Here is a 17,202-nt window from a genome sequence, read left to right as displayed (position 1 = left end):
CTTTTCCCCCCCCCCCCCCCCCACATGGTCCCTTTCTCCATAAAATTTTTGCACATTATTTTATTTTTAATTTTATAAGTTTTTTATGCAAAACTGCAAAATCTATACAAAACTACCCAAAATATATGGATTTATACGACTATTCAATATATATATATATATGGATTTCTACGACAGTCGAATATTTTTTTTACCATTATTGTTAACAATTTATGTTATTCTTATCTTTCTAAACTGAATTTGGAACATATATTGCTTAATTAAGCGGAACCATACAATGATGAGAAGAAATGCATTCCTTTTTTATTGATGTATTTAATGCGTATATATATATATATATATGTTATTTCATTTTTTTTGCATATATAAATACATGGAGATTGGTGGGCAAAATTGACGTTTGTCTTCAGTGCCAAAGTGGAATCCTCTTTGTTTTATTTATTTCTACTTCTCAGATTCATCAACCTTCCACGTGTCCCTGCCACTTTTCTGTTGTAATTTTCTTTTTGTTTTCTTCCGAAAATATAAATTTCGGTTCGGGAAAAAAACCAATTTGAGAAAACTTTATATGTATTGGCTTATACAATATAGTTTTAAAACAAAAAAATAAATAAACCCAAAGTTAGTAAATAATCTGATATCGTTTTCACCCAAATTTGTTAAAAATGCTCAAGTGTATTATCAATGGTATTTTTACCAATGTATTTTATTGTAAGGAAATATTTAAATAATTCGCCCGACTCAAGAATTTCGCCACTCTATATAAAGGAGTCTTCGGTATCCCCAAATGTATCGCACAAAACAGAATCAGATTCCTGAATTTTCTCTCTCTACAATCACAAATTCAGAATCTGATTCCCTCTCTTCATTTTCTCACAAACCAAACACTCCCGAGAAAATTCTCCTGGATCCTACCTCTTCTTCTTCTTCCTCATCAACTATCAAATCCTCTCTTCCCGATGGGACACGAAGCGATCGCGGCGGAAACGACGACGCTCGTCTTCACGTACGGAACGCTGAAGAGAGGATTCTCAAACCATGTCGTGATGCAGGACCTGATCCGTTCCGGCGACGCCTCCTTCAGAGGAATCTACCAAACCGCTGAGAAATTCCCCCTCGTATGCGGACCCTACCGCGTGCCGTTTCTCCTCAACATCCCGGGATCAGGTCACCGAGTCACCGGCGAGCTCTACGCGGTCTCGCCTCGAGGCCTGGCTCGGCTGGACGAGCTCGAAGGGTTAAGCCGCGGCCATTACGTCCGCCTCCCGATCCGATTGGCGAAGGCGGATGGAAACGAAGAAGTAGAAGGGGCGGAGGCGTATTACGCGCACAAGAGCTACGAGGAGGAGCTGTGGAAGAGAAATGGAGGGAGATCGTTCGGAGAGTACACGGAGAAAGAGGCGAATGGATATGTTAAGCGCAAGGATCGTCCTCCGCATCTCAGCTTCTTGGATCACATCCGTATCTTCGTCTCTTCTCCTTGTGACTGATTTTTTTTCTTTCATTTCTTTGAAATGGAAAAAATCAAAAGACCAGAGAGAATCACGAGATTCTCTGATTTGTGGGTGTTGTGTAAAACATTATTGGATCCAACCTTTAATAAATTTAGTTGTCCTCCTTTTTTAAAAACTTGCACAATTGTCTACAGGCTTTTGGTTACGGTAATTTTTGTGGATTGTGAAAAACTGAACATTTGACGGTCACATTGGAAGTGGAACTTTTTTTTTTTAATTTATACTCTCTCTTTTTTTTTAGAAAAATAAATTCATTAGGTTTTTATTGAATTTCAAATGGAATCAATTTATATTTACACATACATTCAATTCGAATATTATTTTATAAAAAATCATTTGTTTCTTTCGTTCAATTAATTTAATTTACATAAAATGTTACTAAATCAATTTTTAAATTAGATTCAAATGAATCCTATATTATTAGAGATAGAATGATAAGCATTGGGTGATTGGGGAAAAACAAACAAACGAGAGTAACGTGGCTGAATATTTCAACCTACCCATCAACGTGAGTTCCCCGACGGCGGCTACTTAAAATCATTCTACTCTTTGACAAAGCAAAATTAACGAATTCCTACGCCATCTTTTTTCACATCGCCTCTACGTATCAAAGTTTGCAGCGCATAATACGTTGCAAATACATATATAATTTGCTTCTATGCTAAGAAAATCCTAAAACCAGCTACATTAACCTGCTCCGAGTTTAATAAATCTATCAACTTTGTAATAAAAAATTCGATATTATAATATTTAGCAATTTCATGTAGCTGTTTACATTGCTACATGTAGCCTCCTTTTCTTCCAAATATTTCTTTTATAAATAATTTTATTGACATCACATTTGCAGACTTGTATGCATATCGCATGGTTTAAACAAGGATGCAACAGAGAATCTCAACTAACATGCATATTATATATGTATGTATATATATATATATATTAGTCAGAGGCTAGCGCGAGTCATGTCAGCTGAACAAAGCAGACCTATCGTGAAATGAGATGTCTGAAAACTATGTTTTGTTTGACAAATCCCTTTGATTAATGATTTCATACTATTAAACACTTAAAATGACGAAATCAACTAAAATCATATTGAAAAGGGAAGATCTACCTGGGCAAGTGTAAAATGACGGAAGATAGTTTTGATTAACAAAACAATCAAACATCGTCATCCTTGTTATTCATTTGCTAAGCTTCTGGGCATTTTGGCTCGTAGTAATCAGTGATTCCTTAATATTTAATCCGATCTATGACTTGAAACATAGAAGAGAATACCATATGTTCGAAAGCAAGACTAAGCCCCATAACAGTGTACCCTCCTCCAAAGGTACTTGATCGGACTTAAATCGGATAAGGTTGAAGTCTACGACTATGCAGATATCCGAAACCTTAAAGCCTATTCGCTGTCCAAAACCACTGGGCAGGCATATTCATAAAAACTTGTGGGAACTCCGTTTGGTACCAAAATGATTGGAATTGGGGGGGGGGGGGGATACCTTGGCATCTACGCTTTGCAAATTCAAGCATTTGCTGTTGATTTGAAGCAAGATTCGTCCATTGTGGAGTAAACACAGCCATCGTTTGATAGTTGATCTAAAGCGTCCCTGCCCATACGTACATACATAGCCACAGTTCGGTTCCGGTTTAGTTCGGTTATATGGGGATCAAGTTATTTCGGTTTTAAAAATTATAATAATTCGGTTCTTATACTACAATTAAATTCTGTTCGGTTGGTTTTGATTCAGTTTTTATCGATATAAATACTCATTTTTGAAGAAATATTTGGGTTTTCCAGTTTTAGAAGAACCATACCCGTTTGCTTTTTATATCGGATATGGTTATGTATTATTCGGTTATTAATCGAATTGGCAAACCCTAGTTACTGTGTTTGGGTATGATGAACGCAGGGGAACATGGACAAACCTGACATTCTGCAGCGAAACTCTAAGGTCTCGGGCGATTATATCACAATGTACCCCAGCTTCAGACGCACTGGAATGATAAGGCGTCATTAGCAAAAAAAAAAAAACCAACCAGACATAGAGCTAAAGAATTCACCGGTAAGAAAATGCACTCACATCGGAAGTTTTTGTAGGTTATTTCTAGTTTGCAACTGTCTAGGGTACTAACTTTAAGGCCATATATATACATACAAACATACATACATACATACATTTATATATATATAATATTCAAGGCTGTAGTGGTTCTTTTTCAGGATAAAGGAGCATCGTCTATTTTACCCATAAAAAAGGGATGAATCTTGATTCTGAACATGTAGGAGGGTAGAATTCACCCGTAAGAAAAACGTTATATGAACTTACAGGTGAGCGGGCTGATTCAGGTAATTCAGGACCATCTGCCTTATGCCATGCATTGCATCGTTATGTTGGCCAGCGAACTGAAACATTACTCAAAAGATCAGAAGGCCATGGAAATCAGATTGAAGATCAACGAAAAATATGCTATCTACATTGAGTCTGCTACCTGATTCGATGGGCCAGCTTGGTACCCCTTTGCAGAGGATGGCGTTGTCGAATACGGCATTTGAGACTTAGGAGTATTACCACCCTGTAGTGTAGGGACGTTAGTATATAGGTCAGAGATTATAACCCAAGGAACAAAGTTTAAATTGTGATGTAGGTTTGATTCATACCCTTAATTTACTGTTGTACATATGGACATACATACACTCAATGAAGTGGTGCACAACCTCGTTAAAGTCGGTGACAGGCCTGGATGATACCATGAGATTCGAGTTTATTTCTTTTCAAGGCAGAATAATAATTAACTAAAACAATGCACTGTACAGTAGGATATAGATATGGGGACACAGTAGGACACAGCGACATATCATCACCTAAAAGGAATCACGATTTGGAGTTCATTATGTCAATCATTTTGTGACAAGCGCTCAGCTGACTGAAGTATTCCACAGAGGTTCTTATTAGGTACCTTATTGAGAAAATGTTCAAGGAACGTTTCCCCTGGAAGCTCTTCAAGTGTCCATGCACACGGACATACATCCCCAGCCTAATACAGATGGGCACTAACAAAATCAAATACTAAATTTAAATGCAGGAAAATAGAAGAGAGGAACTTGTAGCCATAATTCACAAACAGAAACATTCGTAAACCAAGATTGTTATAACACTTTTCATCTAGGAATCGCAGAATGATCAGGCTACTTCTACCAGTAACAGCATATCTTGCTTGTCCACAACTCAAAACCCAATTCCGCTCTCATTAGAAAAAAAGGGGGGAAAACATTAACATATTGGAAACAGTATGCAATACTTTTAACTCCATAGGATATATGAATAGAAGTCTCCGCAGTCAGTACTAACAAACGTTCATTTGCATGAACATTTTAAGAAACGGTGATTTGATGTGGTAAAGCAAACAATCTGTAAAAGCACAACCGGAAATGACAAACAAATATTGCCCAACTCTCAATAAATTTAGAAGACAAATTCAAATAAGAACTCACGAGACCGCTTCTATCTCATCTGTGTCTTGACGTTCATGAACCCTGCAGATTTGCTCACAGTAAATCAGCAACATACAAATCAAGCTCTCTAGCTCACAGCATTTTCAAACTGAGCCAGTTAATATATAAAATTCTAGCAAAGTACCATCTAACACATTCAACTCGGCCAGTCCCATCATCAATAACAAAGTCGACCTGAGTGATTCTGTTCTCCATGCTACAGACCCGCCCCACGATAGCAACCTAAATATGGACAATGTATGTACTCACATAATGGACTGGATAAATAAAAGTATATACATTGATAACCAAAACATGGAACATGAAACAGTAAGAGGAGGAAAACATCGACCAAATGAAAGGGAAGACAGAACATAACAAGCACGTGAAAACAGCAGTAAAACAAAACAATCTTACAGTGTTGATTTCAACGCCATCTATGAAGAAGTTTGATTCACCATTTGTAGATATACTATTCAGTTGCTTCAGTGTCAGGGGAAGCAAGGTGCGGACATCACGATTCTGTAAAACACAAACAAACTCGTAACTTGCTGTTTTCCATGAGGAATCCAGGACAGTACCCGGACGACATAAATACTCGATAAATCCAGTCTATCTTCTATTGAATAATTCCACAAATATTCAGTAATTCTTTTGACATGGTAAGAGTTGAAATGTGGTGCAAATTCCATACCACATGCCTCATTCTGAAACTTCTTACAACAACGTTTCTACGTACTATCTCCAGATAGTTATCACGCAATCAGCACGAAATTTCCTAAAAATACTCAAAGCAGAACTACTGTGACTGTGACTTAGCTACCAACATCGTCATCCAGTTTCCAGCTGATTTTCCACGCAATCCAATAGAAAAATAGTGGGTTTCAGTCAATGAGTTACACATCAAACTCGAGTAGGATCCTCTTTCAGTCACTAGAGGAGATCAGAACCATTTTCCCCGCTACAAATTTTCCCGAGAAACAAACGGAATAATCGAAGGGATCACATAATTACAGAGCAAGCGCAAGAGAATAAAGCATAACAGAGAACATCTACAGAATCCTAAACGTGACCGATTTCAGTACCATCAAACCTCATTCTCCTTCTCCCTCTTCACTCAATAGAAGCGAGAGGGAGGCTACCTTGTAGGAAGAGAAGGAGTCAGGGCCCTGAGTAGTGGCCTGAGAAGGCATGAAACCACCGCCGGAGAAGGCGGCGCTGCCGTCGAACTCTCCGCCGTACATCTTCTGGTTTCCCGTCGAACCGAAACCTAATGGAACTTCAAAGTTCACACCGCGGAATGCGATTTCCGGAAATTCTGAATTTGAAAACGCCAAGAAGCATGATTTTTAATTTAATACCAAAAAAAAATATATGTATGCAAAATGGGAAAATTCCATAAAAAATCCCAAATTTTGTGCAACTTGTCAAAGTACTACCCAAATTTACAATTGGACAAATGAAAACCTCTATTTGACAAATTGCACCAAATTCGTTGATTGTAAGTTCAAATCCAAATCCAAGTGTCGGCGAGGGGAAAACGGAATCAGAAGAGGAAATGTACTTGACATGTGACAGTTGTTGTCACTGTACATGCCCGTTTGGATCCGTACGTGAAGCCCGGCCGTTACTCCTTCATATCGGGGGAAGATGATTACCAAGTTACGGCGAATATCGGTTGTTGCCGACGGACGTGGAAAGCGTTGCGCATTCCCCGTTGTTTTCGAGGCAAATGGTCTTTCTTTCTATACTTTTGATTTTGAATGCCTTTTCGGAATCCAAGTTAATCATTATGGTAATAGCAATATATTGACCTCTTTTTTGGGATGTAGGTAAAGGTGTTCTCCGACAAAATCTAGATTAATATAGCCCAATACCATGTGATTAGAATATACATATTCTCTTTTTTAATTTGAAGTTCAAATTCGAATAGGATAGACTCTTTGCATCATCATTTTATCGGTTGAACAATCAAACACCAAATTGACTCAAAGTTTTTTTTTATATAAAATATGCATGCTGTAATAATTTCAGAATCTCACACCAAGAATGTTAATAGTGTTCAGATTTATAAAAAATAGAAAATACAAAGATTCTCATAACAAAAGGACAAATGTTTTTTTTTTTTTGGATAAAGTTAAGTTGACTCAATAATCTCATCTCATGTTGATTGTGTGCCATAAATGTTCAAGAAGCTCATTGTTGTCGAATTTGTAATTTTTTTTGTTAAAAAATTTGTAATTTTTTTTCTATGTGATACTGATTATTTGCATGTATACATGTATATAAAGTGAATATCTTTGTATATACATTTAGTTCAGAGATATGGAAGCACTATGCTGACAGGTTTAGGTCAGACCCTCCACTACAGCTCATGCAAATTCACATATGGATTGACGCAGCAGGACAAAGCCGGGACAGACAACGAAGGACCTGGCTAAGATCACAATGCAGACGCTCATCTACCTCATATGGCGGGAAAGGAATAATCGCATTTTCCGCTCCCTGCAAACTGACTCTGATTTACTCAGATACAAACTCGACCGATAAGTGCGAAATATTATTTTGTCCAAACAAGGCTCGCCATCGGGAGAGAATCTGCTCTTGCAAGATTGGTTTTGTTTAACAAGACCACCATGATATCTTTAGCTACTGTTGGCTCTTTGTACAATCCCTTACGGTGGAAGTTTCCAATTTTGATATACGGTTTTGCAACCGATATATTTGTAACTGATCCTTTCTTTTGATTAATATATTCACATTTCAACCAAAAAAAAAACTTTGTACCGACCGGGCGTGCAGAGATTGAGACCCACGAGGAATGAGTAATATAACTAATGAATTTGAAACAGGATACAGCGGGGGATTGTGCTGAGATCGAGGCCTAGGAAAGGGACGAGTGATAAACGTTAGGAAAATTTTAAATAAATAAATACTCCATTTGCGGTTTGAGAGAATATATTTTCTTATCTTAACATGTGTCGCTTTATATTTTTTAGGTGTTTTTTAAGAAAATTTTAAATTTGATTCTTAATTAAAAAATACTCAAACCTGATAGACAGAGGCGGACTCACGTGAGACCAAGTGGGGTCACCGGCCCCCACATATTTTAAAAAAAGAATTGTTTATATGTATAATATAATATCAAACAAAGTGTCCCCGTTGTAATTTTTTTTTACTTTTGTTTTTATTTTTTATATGAAGAAATCTAATCAAATATTATGTCTCATCTTTTTTTCTTTTTTTAAATGATTATATCACTCTTCAAATTTGATTCTCTTTTATAGGATAGAAAAATCATCATCATCAATTCAAATCATAATCAAATACAAAAAAAAAACTTAAGAATATCAAATATATGTAAAATTATGATTTTTATTTAAACAATTTAATATTTTTTATTTACTTATTTTTATATATTTAATATATTCATAAATTTATTCTTATATATTTAGATAATGTCAGATCAATTTTTTAATATCCTAGTATGATTATATAATTTGTTTAGTTGAAAATTTTATATTTTAGATGATTATAAATAAAATTATTATAGATAAATTTTAAAAAGTGTAATACAATTATAAGACACACGTTCCTTTTGTGACGATATATTTTTTTAGAGTTTTGTAAATTATATATATATATATATATAATTATGTTTCAAGTGAAAAAAAATTAAATCCGCCACTGTTGGTAGATCTATATGACATTTTTTTTTTATATATTTTAAAAAAACTGTGAAAAAATCTAAAATGACAGGTACGGAGAAAGGAGTATAAAATATACATACCAACAAAATAATATGCCCCTTCGAACTCTTATAAGTCATACCAATTACATCATTTCAAAACGCGTAATTGCTTTCAAAAAAGTGGTGTAGATAGAATTACAAAAATACACTTTTGATGTATAATATAGTTTCAAGATAGGAAATAGCACTTTGAATTGATTAATTTAAAGAGAAAACATTTCATAAAAATAGTTATTTTAATTAATTACAATAAAAGATATAACTTTCCGTTAAAATAGTAATTACTATTAGTTAACATCGTTAGCTGTGAACAATAATATGGGAACCTCTCTTTTTTCTTTTTAAATTATAAAAAAAAATGTAGCTGTGTCGCGGGGGGCGTGAAGAGATTCAGACCCACGAGGAATGAGTAATAAAACGAAAATTTGTAACAGTGAATTCACATGGTCTCTTCATGATTGAATTGAAACATCATCTGTGTATTATAACGAAGAAAGGAGAGACTAAATAGCCATGAGAGAGAGAGAGAGAGAGATGGAGGAGAGAGAGTTGGTCCATCTTCCAATCCACCCTCACCCTTTGAGACCGTGTGACATGTCAATTTTCTACTGCGAGATGTGTCGTACTAAACAAAACAACTCGGATGGTTACAGTTGCGAGACTTGCATCAGTGCCGTATTCCACAGGGAATGTGCAGCATCCCCATTGGAGCTCCATCACCACCCTTATCACCCTCCTCACTCTCTCACTCTCTGTCCCCTTAATCGTGATCTCGGTGAAGCTTCGGAGATTTGCAGTTTTTGCGCAGAAAAACTTGGAGGAGGATGGGTATATCACTGTCCTGCCTGCAGCAAATTCGTCGTCCATCTGCTTTGCGCCAGGAAGCCGCCGGCTTTCGAGGTGGCTCACCCCAAGAGCCATGGCCATAAGCTCTTCCTCCTCCCCAAACCACGCCTCTTCACCTGCGACGCTTGCGGTTTAACCATCGATTCTCCCTCTCTTCCTTGGGCTTGTCTCCAATGCGGAGCCATGCTCCATGGATCATGCGTAGATTTACCACGCGTCATCCGGATCTCCCGCCACCATCATCGTCTCCGTTACGCTTCCTCTCCCCCTCCCCCTCCACCTCATGAAGCATGGTCCTGCGGAGTTTGTCGCAAGGTGGTCGACAACCAATACGGGGCGTATTTGTGTTCCAACAGCTGCCGCTACGTCGTCCACTCAAAGTGCGCAACACGAGAAGATGTGTGGGACGGGCAAGACCATGAGGGAACGCCTGAAGAGCCCGAAGACGTGGAGGAGCCGTTCGAGGTTATAAATGACAAAGTTATACGGCATTTCATTCACGGACATCATCTCGAATTGAACGAGGTGGATGGTGCCAGGTTAGATGGAAGCGAGCACTGTCAGATATGCGCTCTTCCCATTCGTGTCCATTCTGGTAGTATCTACCGCTGCACGCAATTCGACTGCGGTTTCGTTCTCCACGAAACATGCGGTAATCTACCAAGAATGACATGGTATATGTTACATCCCCATCGTCTCAAGCTACAAACATGTGGAGTAGAGAGGAGGGGCTGTCGCATTTGTCCTCGGTACTTTAGTGGCTTAATGTACGACTGTAGCAGAGAGGATTGTCATTTCGGAATTGACGTGCATTGCGCTGCTGTCTCAGAGCCCTTACTCCATATTACTCATCCGCATCCTCTGTTCTCCTTGTCGAGTTCGTTGTATGGCAAAACATGCTCCGGTTGCAAAAGAATACAATATTTCAGTACGGTGATGGAATGCATCAGATGCGACTTCTACTTATGTTTCACATGCATAACCTTACCACCAAAGGTAAGTTACAAGCACGACAGACATCCCCTTGTTCTTGTTGGTGGCGCTGGTGGAGAAGAGGCCACCGTAGGTGGAGAAAACTGGTGGTGCGAGATTTGTGAAGGGAAAATGAATCCGGAAGAAGAATTGTATTACACTTGTGATATTTGTTGTGTCACTGTTCATGTCAGTTGCCTTCTGGGGGAGGATCCACACTTGAAGCCGGGTCATTATTCTGACCCATTTGCAAGAGAGTTCAATGATGATGATTATGATGATGATGATGATGGTTACTACTACAACAAGCGACGGGTGACCGAGTTTGAAATCCTAGCTAACATCAGTTGTAGCCGACCATTATGCCATCGATGTCAAAGGCGTTGTCCATTCCCCATTGTTTTCAAGGAAAATGATCGTCATTTTTGTACTTACTATTGCCTATATTTTTGAGTTAAAACTTAAGTACATTAAGTTTGAACAATGTTTTTCTTTTAAACATTTGAAAAGACCGATATCCGGTTTTTATTTTCTTTGTAATATTTTTAAAGTAGGTTTTTTAAAATAAAACTACTATAAAAATGTGTGAAATATAATTAATATGTTAGTGTGTGAAAATATGATGAAATTATAGTGTGGTGAGGTGGCTAGTGTGTAGAATATGTGTAGAAAAAAATTAGATAAAAATGTGTTTAATAAATAAGTTAGATATGTAGTTAGGTGTAAATTTGTAGTATAAATATGTGTATTTGTATGAAGTTTGAAATCAAACAAATTTGAAGAAAGGAAAACAAAAAAAGATTTAGAAAAACATTTCTCTTCCAAAATCTTCAAGTTCTTTCTTCTTCCAAATATTTTCTAATCTCCTCCAAAATCCTAAACACTAAATAATCCTCCTCTTTTCATCCAAATAATCCTCCTCCCTGATCCAAGAGTACATGTTACATCCCATCGCCTCAAGCTACAAACATGTGGAACAGAGATGGATGTGTGTGACATTTGTCTTCGGTACTTTAGTGGCTTAAAGTACGGTTGCGATAGAGAAGATTGTTATTTCAAGATCGACGTGCATTGTGCTGCCGTCTGGGAGTCCTTACTCCATATAACTCATCCACATCCTCTGTTCTCCTTGTCGAATTTGTTTCACGGCAAAACATGCTTCGATTGCAAGAGAACAGACTGTTTCAGTAAGACTATGGAATGCATCGAGTGCCACTTATGCTTATGTTTCAAATGTATAACCTTACCACCAAGAGTAAGGTACAAGCAGGATAGACATCCTTTTGGACTTGGCGGCAGCCGTGAAGAAGAGGGTGGAGGGATCTGTGTATTATAACGAAGAAAGGAGAGACTAAATAGCCATGAGAGAGAGAGAGAGAGAGATGGAGGAGAGAGAGTTGGTCCATCTTCCAATCCACCCTCCACTTGTGACATTTGTTGTGTCTGTTCATGCCCGTTGCCTCCTAGAAGATGATCCACTCATGAAGACATATCATTATTCAGAGCCATATGGTGATGCCGATAGTGTCCCGCCAAGGGTGACCGAGTTTAAAACCCTAGTCAACATCAGTTGTTGCCGACTGTTCTGTCATCTATGTCGGAGCTGATTTTCCAGGCAATCCAACAAAATCAAATCATAGTGGGTTTCCGTCAATGAATTACACATCAAACTCGAGTAGGATCCTTTTTCAGTCACTAGCGGATATCAGAACCATTTTCCCCGCTACAAATTTTCCCGAGAAACAAACGGAATAACCGAAGGTATCACATAATTACAGAGTAAGCGCAAGAGAATAAAGCATACCAGTGAGCGTCTACAGAATCCTAAACGTGACCGATTTCAGTACCATCAAACCTCATTCTCCTTCTCCCTCATCACCTAAAACACAACAATAGAAGCGAGAGGGAGGCTACCTTGTAGGAAGAGAAGGAGTCAGGGCCCTGAGTAGTGGCCTGAGAAGGCATGAAACCACCGCCGGAGAAGGCGGCGCTTCCGTCGAAATCTCCGCCGTACATCTTCTGGTTTTCCGTCGGACTGAAACCTAATGGAACTTCAAAGTTCACACCGCGGGCAGCGTTTCCGCAAATTCTGAATTTGAATAGGAAACGCCAAGAAGCATGATTTTTAACTTTATACCAAAAAAAATATCTCTGTAGGCGAAAATGGAACGGAAAAATTGCATGAAAAATCTCAAATTTGGTGTCATTTTATCAAAATATTACCCGAATTTACAATATGACAAATAAAACCCTAATTTTGACAATACAAAAAACTTAACAATCTAAACCAAATAAATATATTTATATTTGATTTATTTGTCTAAACAAATACGCCGAAAGGTGTACCACTATGAATAATTGATTAATGATTCTTATAAACAAAATCTTAAATATTCACAAGACATTGATATTCCCTACGCCACGAGGAAAAACAAATAATATAATGAAGCTGGGAAAGTGAAGAAATCACATGGTGGTGTCTTTACATCATTTCCCATCTTCTTCTTTAGGTCTATATATTAATATAAAAGAAGATAGAAAATGGAGAGATAGACAAAAACACAGCATCTCATCTCAAATCAGAGGGCGATGGAGGAGAAAGGCAAGTTTCATTTTCACCGTCATCGTTTGACACCGAGTAATATGTCATGTTTCCGCTGCTATTTGTGCTGTTGTTGGTCCTACTCCTCCGGAATTGGAAGTTACTGGTGCCAGATGTGCCAATGTTACTTCCACAAGGAATGCGCAGAGTCGCCATTGGAGCTCCATCACCACCCTTATCACCCTACTCACCCTCTCTCTCTCCGTCCCATTGATCGAGCTATAGCTTCTATATGCGGTTATTCTGGTGAAGAGCTCGGATTAGGATGGGCATATCACTGTCAGATCTGCGATTTCTGCGTTCATCTCAGTCACGTCAGGGAGCCACCGGCTCTCGAGGTGGCTCAGCCCAAGAGTCACTGCCATAAGCTCTTCCTCCTTCCCAAACCACGTCCCTTCACATGTGATGCTTGTGGTCTAATGACTGTTCCTTCCTCTCTTCCTTGGGCTTGTCTCGAATGCGGGGTCATGATCCATAAGCAGTGTATGGACTTACCACGCCTCATCAGGATCTCCCGCCACCCACCACACCGTCTCTGTTACGTTCCATCTCCCCCTCCACCGCCTCATGAATCATCGTGGTCATGTGGAGTTTGTCGCAAAGTCGTCCATGACCATTACGGGGCATATTCCTGCGTCAAAGACGACTGCCATTATGTCGTCCACTCAAAGTGTGCAACAAGAAAAGATGTGTGGGATGGGAAAGACCTCGAAGGAGAACCCGAAGAACTCGAAGATGTCGAGGAGCCATTCGAGGTTATAGACGAGAAAACAATACACCATTTCAGTCACGATCATCATCTGAAACTGGAAGGTGCAAGCTTTGACGGAAGGGAACACTGTAGAATATGTGCTCTTCCATTTTGTATTCATACGGGTAATATCTACAGCTGCACGCAATCTGGTTGCCGTTTCAGTCTCCATGAAACATGTGCAAATCTATCAAAAAAGACGTGGTGCATGCTACATCCCCACCCTCTCAAACTACAAGCCAACACATCGACTATTTTGCATTGCGAAGTTTGTCTTAGGCTGTGTCTTGGCTTCGTATACACGTGTTGCACAGAGGATTGTCATTTCAGCATAGATGTGAATTGTGTTTCAGTCTCCGAGCCCTTGATCCATATACGCCATCCGCATCCTCTTTTCTCCATCTCAATTTCGATGGATGGCAAGGTATGTTCTGTTTGCAAAGGACAAGCAGATACCAATGGAAAGATGATGGAGTGCATTGAATGCGACTTCAACTTCTGTTTCAAGTGCATAACTCTACCATCAAAGGTAAGGTACAAACAAGATAGACATCCTCTGGTTCTTGGAGGCAGTGGTGAAGAAGAGGCCGCCATAGGTGGAGGAAGCTGGTGGTGTGAGATCTGCGAGGGGAAAATGGAACCAGAGGAGGAAATGTACTACACATGTGACAGTTGTTGTGTCACTGTACATGCCCATTGCATTCTGGGAGAAGAGCCATATGTGAAGACTGGTCATTATTCCTTTATGTGGGGGGAAGATGATTATGAAGTTGCTGCGAATATCAGTTGTTGCCGACCATTGTGCCATCGATGTGGAAAGCGTTGCCCATTCCCCGTTGTTTTCAAGGAAAATGATCTTCATTTCTGTACTCTCAATTGCCTTTCGGCTTTTGGGTTAAACATTCCATTGGAATAGCAATATATATTTTGACCTCTTTCTTCGCTTCGGGGGCGGAGGTCCTACGGTAAGGTAACAGCAATCTGACCGAAGGATGGCTGAAGGAAAAAAAAAACATTATTCCGATAAATAATATAAAGAAAAAATGTGATGGAATCCAGAATTAATTTAAACTTTTTTGTCGCCAACAACAGTTGAAGATCAGAGACGGGGTATTGATCTTTATTCTATTGAGGAAATTCTGATAGCTATCCCGTAAGAGCTGAAATGTTGTACAATGTTACCACGCACTATCTCCTAGCTATCACGCAATCAGCACGAACTTTCCTTAAAATGCTCGAGCAGAAGAACTACTGTGATTTCGCTACCAACACCGACATCCAGATTTTGGATGATTTTCCCAGCAATCAAACAGAATCATAGTGGACTTCAGTCCGATGAATTACACATCAAACTCGAGTAGGACGCTTTTTCAGCCACAAGCGCATATCAGAACCATTTTCCCCACTAACAAATTTTCCCGAGAAATAAACGCTTTTTCAGTCACTAAATCATACAAGAGAAAACTTCTACAGAATCTTAACGTGACCGATTTCAGTACCATCAAACCTCATTCTCGTTTTTTTTTTGTTAACGATCAAACCTCATTCTCCTTTTCGGTCTTCACTAAAACACCGCAATACAAGCGAGAGAGAAGCTACCTTGTAGGAATAGAAGGAGTCAGGGCCCTGCGTAGTGGTCTGAAAAGGCATGGAACCACCGCCGGAGAAGGCGGCGCTGCCATCGAACTCGCCGCCGTACATCTTCTGGTTTTCCGTCGAACCGAAACCTAATGGAACTTCAAAGTTCAAACCAATGGCTGCGATTTCCGGAAATTCTGAATTTGACAACGCCAGGCCTTTAATCGTCAATTCACAAATACCAACAAAAAAAACGCGGCATGATTTTAATTGTATACCAAAAACTAGTGGTGGGCAATTCGGTTCGGGAATCTAGTCTCGAACCGTACCGAACCGATTAATTTGGTTTCGGTTCGGTTTGGTATTATATAAAAATAGCGAATGATACGAAATTTGAAATACTGAACGGTTCGGAAACGGTTCGAGAAATACCGAACGGTATTTCGGTATTTTTATTTTTTAATTAAAAAATATTTAATATTAATAGCTAATTATGATATTTACTAATATTAAGAGTTATGTTTGCGTAATGCATTGAGATTAATGTTGAATTTTTTTCAAGTTTACAAGTTCAAAACTTTTATTTTGTTGTATAAAATTATTATGTTGATTCCCTTTATTTTTATATTATATGAATATATCACGAACCGTCCCGAACCGTTTTGAACCGTTTTTATTTCGGTTCTTATTTGGTACTTATTTATTAGTACCGTACTATCCCGAACCGTCATAATATCGAACCGAATAATATACGGTACTAATTTGGTATAAATTTTATAATACCGAATAAATCGTTTCCGAAACCGAACCGTTAAAATTTCGAACTGAATCTCGAAACGTCCACCCTACAAAAACGTATCTATAAAGAGGAAAAATTTTAAAAACTGGTAAATGGGTATACGCAAAGAGTGTTCCACCCCGGGTTCGAATTCCACCCTTCGCAAATCACGTATTATCAAAAAATTTGCAATTTCAATTTTAAAAAACAATGGAAAATTTAATCAAAAAACCAACTACACGTGTGGTAATTTTTTTCTTCAAAAACCATAAATGGGCCTTATGTGGACCACTAATGATAATTGAGTCATACTCATTGGGCCTATGAAGCCCAAAGTCAATACTGATGTTGACCCATTCGATTTCCATTAACTGAAAAGCTGAATCAGCAATTGGGCCCTACCAATCTAATGGCCCACAAAATAGCTCACCGTGAGAAGCAATCACGGCCGTTGAAAATGTTAAATCTTATAAGAGTCAAATTATGATCGTTGTGATAATTATTTAGCTTTCAAAGTAAAAGACGGCCGGAATCTCCGGGGAGTGAGTGACGATTCATGAACGTGAAATTGACATTTGTGAAGAAATTCGAAGTCAATGGACATCAAGAGAAGTGTTGAATAGAGACCATAGTTGTTTCTTAATTACAAAACAACACAGCTATAATCCCGGGGATCCACGGTGAAATCAATTCAGACAACGATGGAGGAGGAGGAGGAGGAGTTAGTCCACCCTCACGTCTTCACGCCATGCGACATGTCGGGTTTCTGCTGCATTATGTGCGGTCAATGTGGCGGGTTCCTCGTCAAGAGTCGACGCGCGGCTACTGGTGCACCGCTTGCCACTTGGGTCACTTCCACAAGGAATGCGCCGAGTCTCCGACGGAGATGAACCGCCAACCTCCTCATACTTTCTCCTTCC

The 17,202-nt window shown here is 38.8% G+C and overlaps 4 protein-coding genes across 5 annotated transcripts; 3 read left to right on the top strand and 1 right to left on the bottom strand.

Annotated features, from left to right (window-relative positions):
- Nucleotides 1-765: 765 nt before the first annotated feature.
- Nucleotides 766-1,645, top strand: LOC104802931 (putative gamma-glutamylcyclotransferase At3g02910). Its single transcript, XM_010526755.2, has one exon. It carries the CDS (start codon nt 960-962, stop codon nt 1,488-1,490), a length of 531 nt encoding a protein of 176 aa, XP_010525057.1. The 5' UTR covers nt 766-959; the 3' UTR covers nt 1,491-1,645.
- A 996-nt stretch (nt 1,646-2,641) lies between these two features.
- On the bottom strand, nt 2,642-6,655 carry LOC104802929 (replication protein A 32 kDa subunit B). Of its 2 annotated transcripts, XM_010526754.1 has the most exons (12): nt 6,569-6,655; nt 6,147-6,322; nt 5,422-5,526; nt 5,150-5,247; nt 5,005-5,046; nt 4,470-4,547; nt 4,171-4,249; nt 4,002-4,085; nt 3,839-3,915; nt 3,438-3,506; nt 3,011-3,118; nt 2,642-2,930 (listed from the first exon to the last, which is right to left on the bottom strand). In XM_010526754.1, the coding sequence occupies exons 1-11, from the start codon at nt 6,597-6,599 to the stop codon at nt 3,034-3,036; spliced, it is 924 nt and encodes a 307-aa protein (XP_010525056.1). In that variant the 5' UTR covers nt 6,600-6,655; the 3' UTR covers nt 2,642-2,930; nt 3,011-3,033. The 2 variants fall into 2 exon arrangements, with proteins under 2 accessions (XP_010525056.1, XP_010525055.1); XM_010526753.1 differs by having other exon boundaries at nt 2,642-3,118.
- A 2,601-nt stretch (nt 6,656-9,256) lies between these two features.
- On the top strand, nt 9,257-11,108 carry LOC104802928. Its single transcript, XM_010526752.2, has one exon. The coding sequence runs from the start codon at nt 9,269-9,271 to the stop codon at nt 11,024-11,026; it is 1,758 nt and encodes a 585-aa protein (XP_010525054.1). The 5' UTR covers nt 9,257-9,268; the 3' UTR covers nt 11,027-11,108.
- Nucleotides 11,109-12,913: 1,805 nt separating this feature from the next.
- LOC104802927 lies at nt 12,914-14,918 on the top strand. The gene has a single exon (XM_010526751.2). The coding sequence runs from the start codon at nt 13,163-13,165 to the stop codon at nt 14,840-14,842; it is 1,680 nt and encodes a 559-aa protein (XP_010525053.1). The 5' UTR covers nt 12,914-13,162; the 3' UTR covers nt 14,843-14,918.
- The last annotated feature ends 2,284 nt before the right edge of the window (nt 14,919-17,202 follow it).

Source organism: Tarenaya hassleriana, unplaced genomic scaffold (genome assembly GCF_000463585.1).
Source record: "Tarenaya hassleriana unplaced genomic scaffold, ASM46358v1 Cleome8, whole genome shotgun sequence".
Classification (NCBI taxonomy): domain Eukaryota; kingdom Viridiplantae; phylum Streptophyta; class Magnoliopsida; order Brassicales; family Cleomaceae; genus Tarenaya; species Tarenaya hassleriana.
This window is presented reverse-complemented; position numbering and strand designations above follow the sequence as displayed.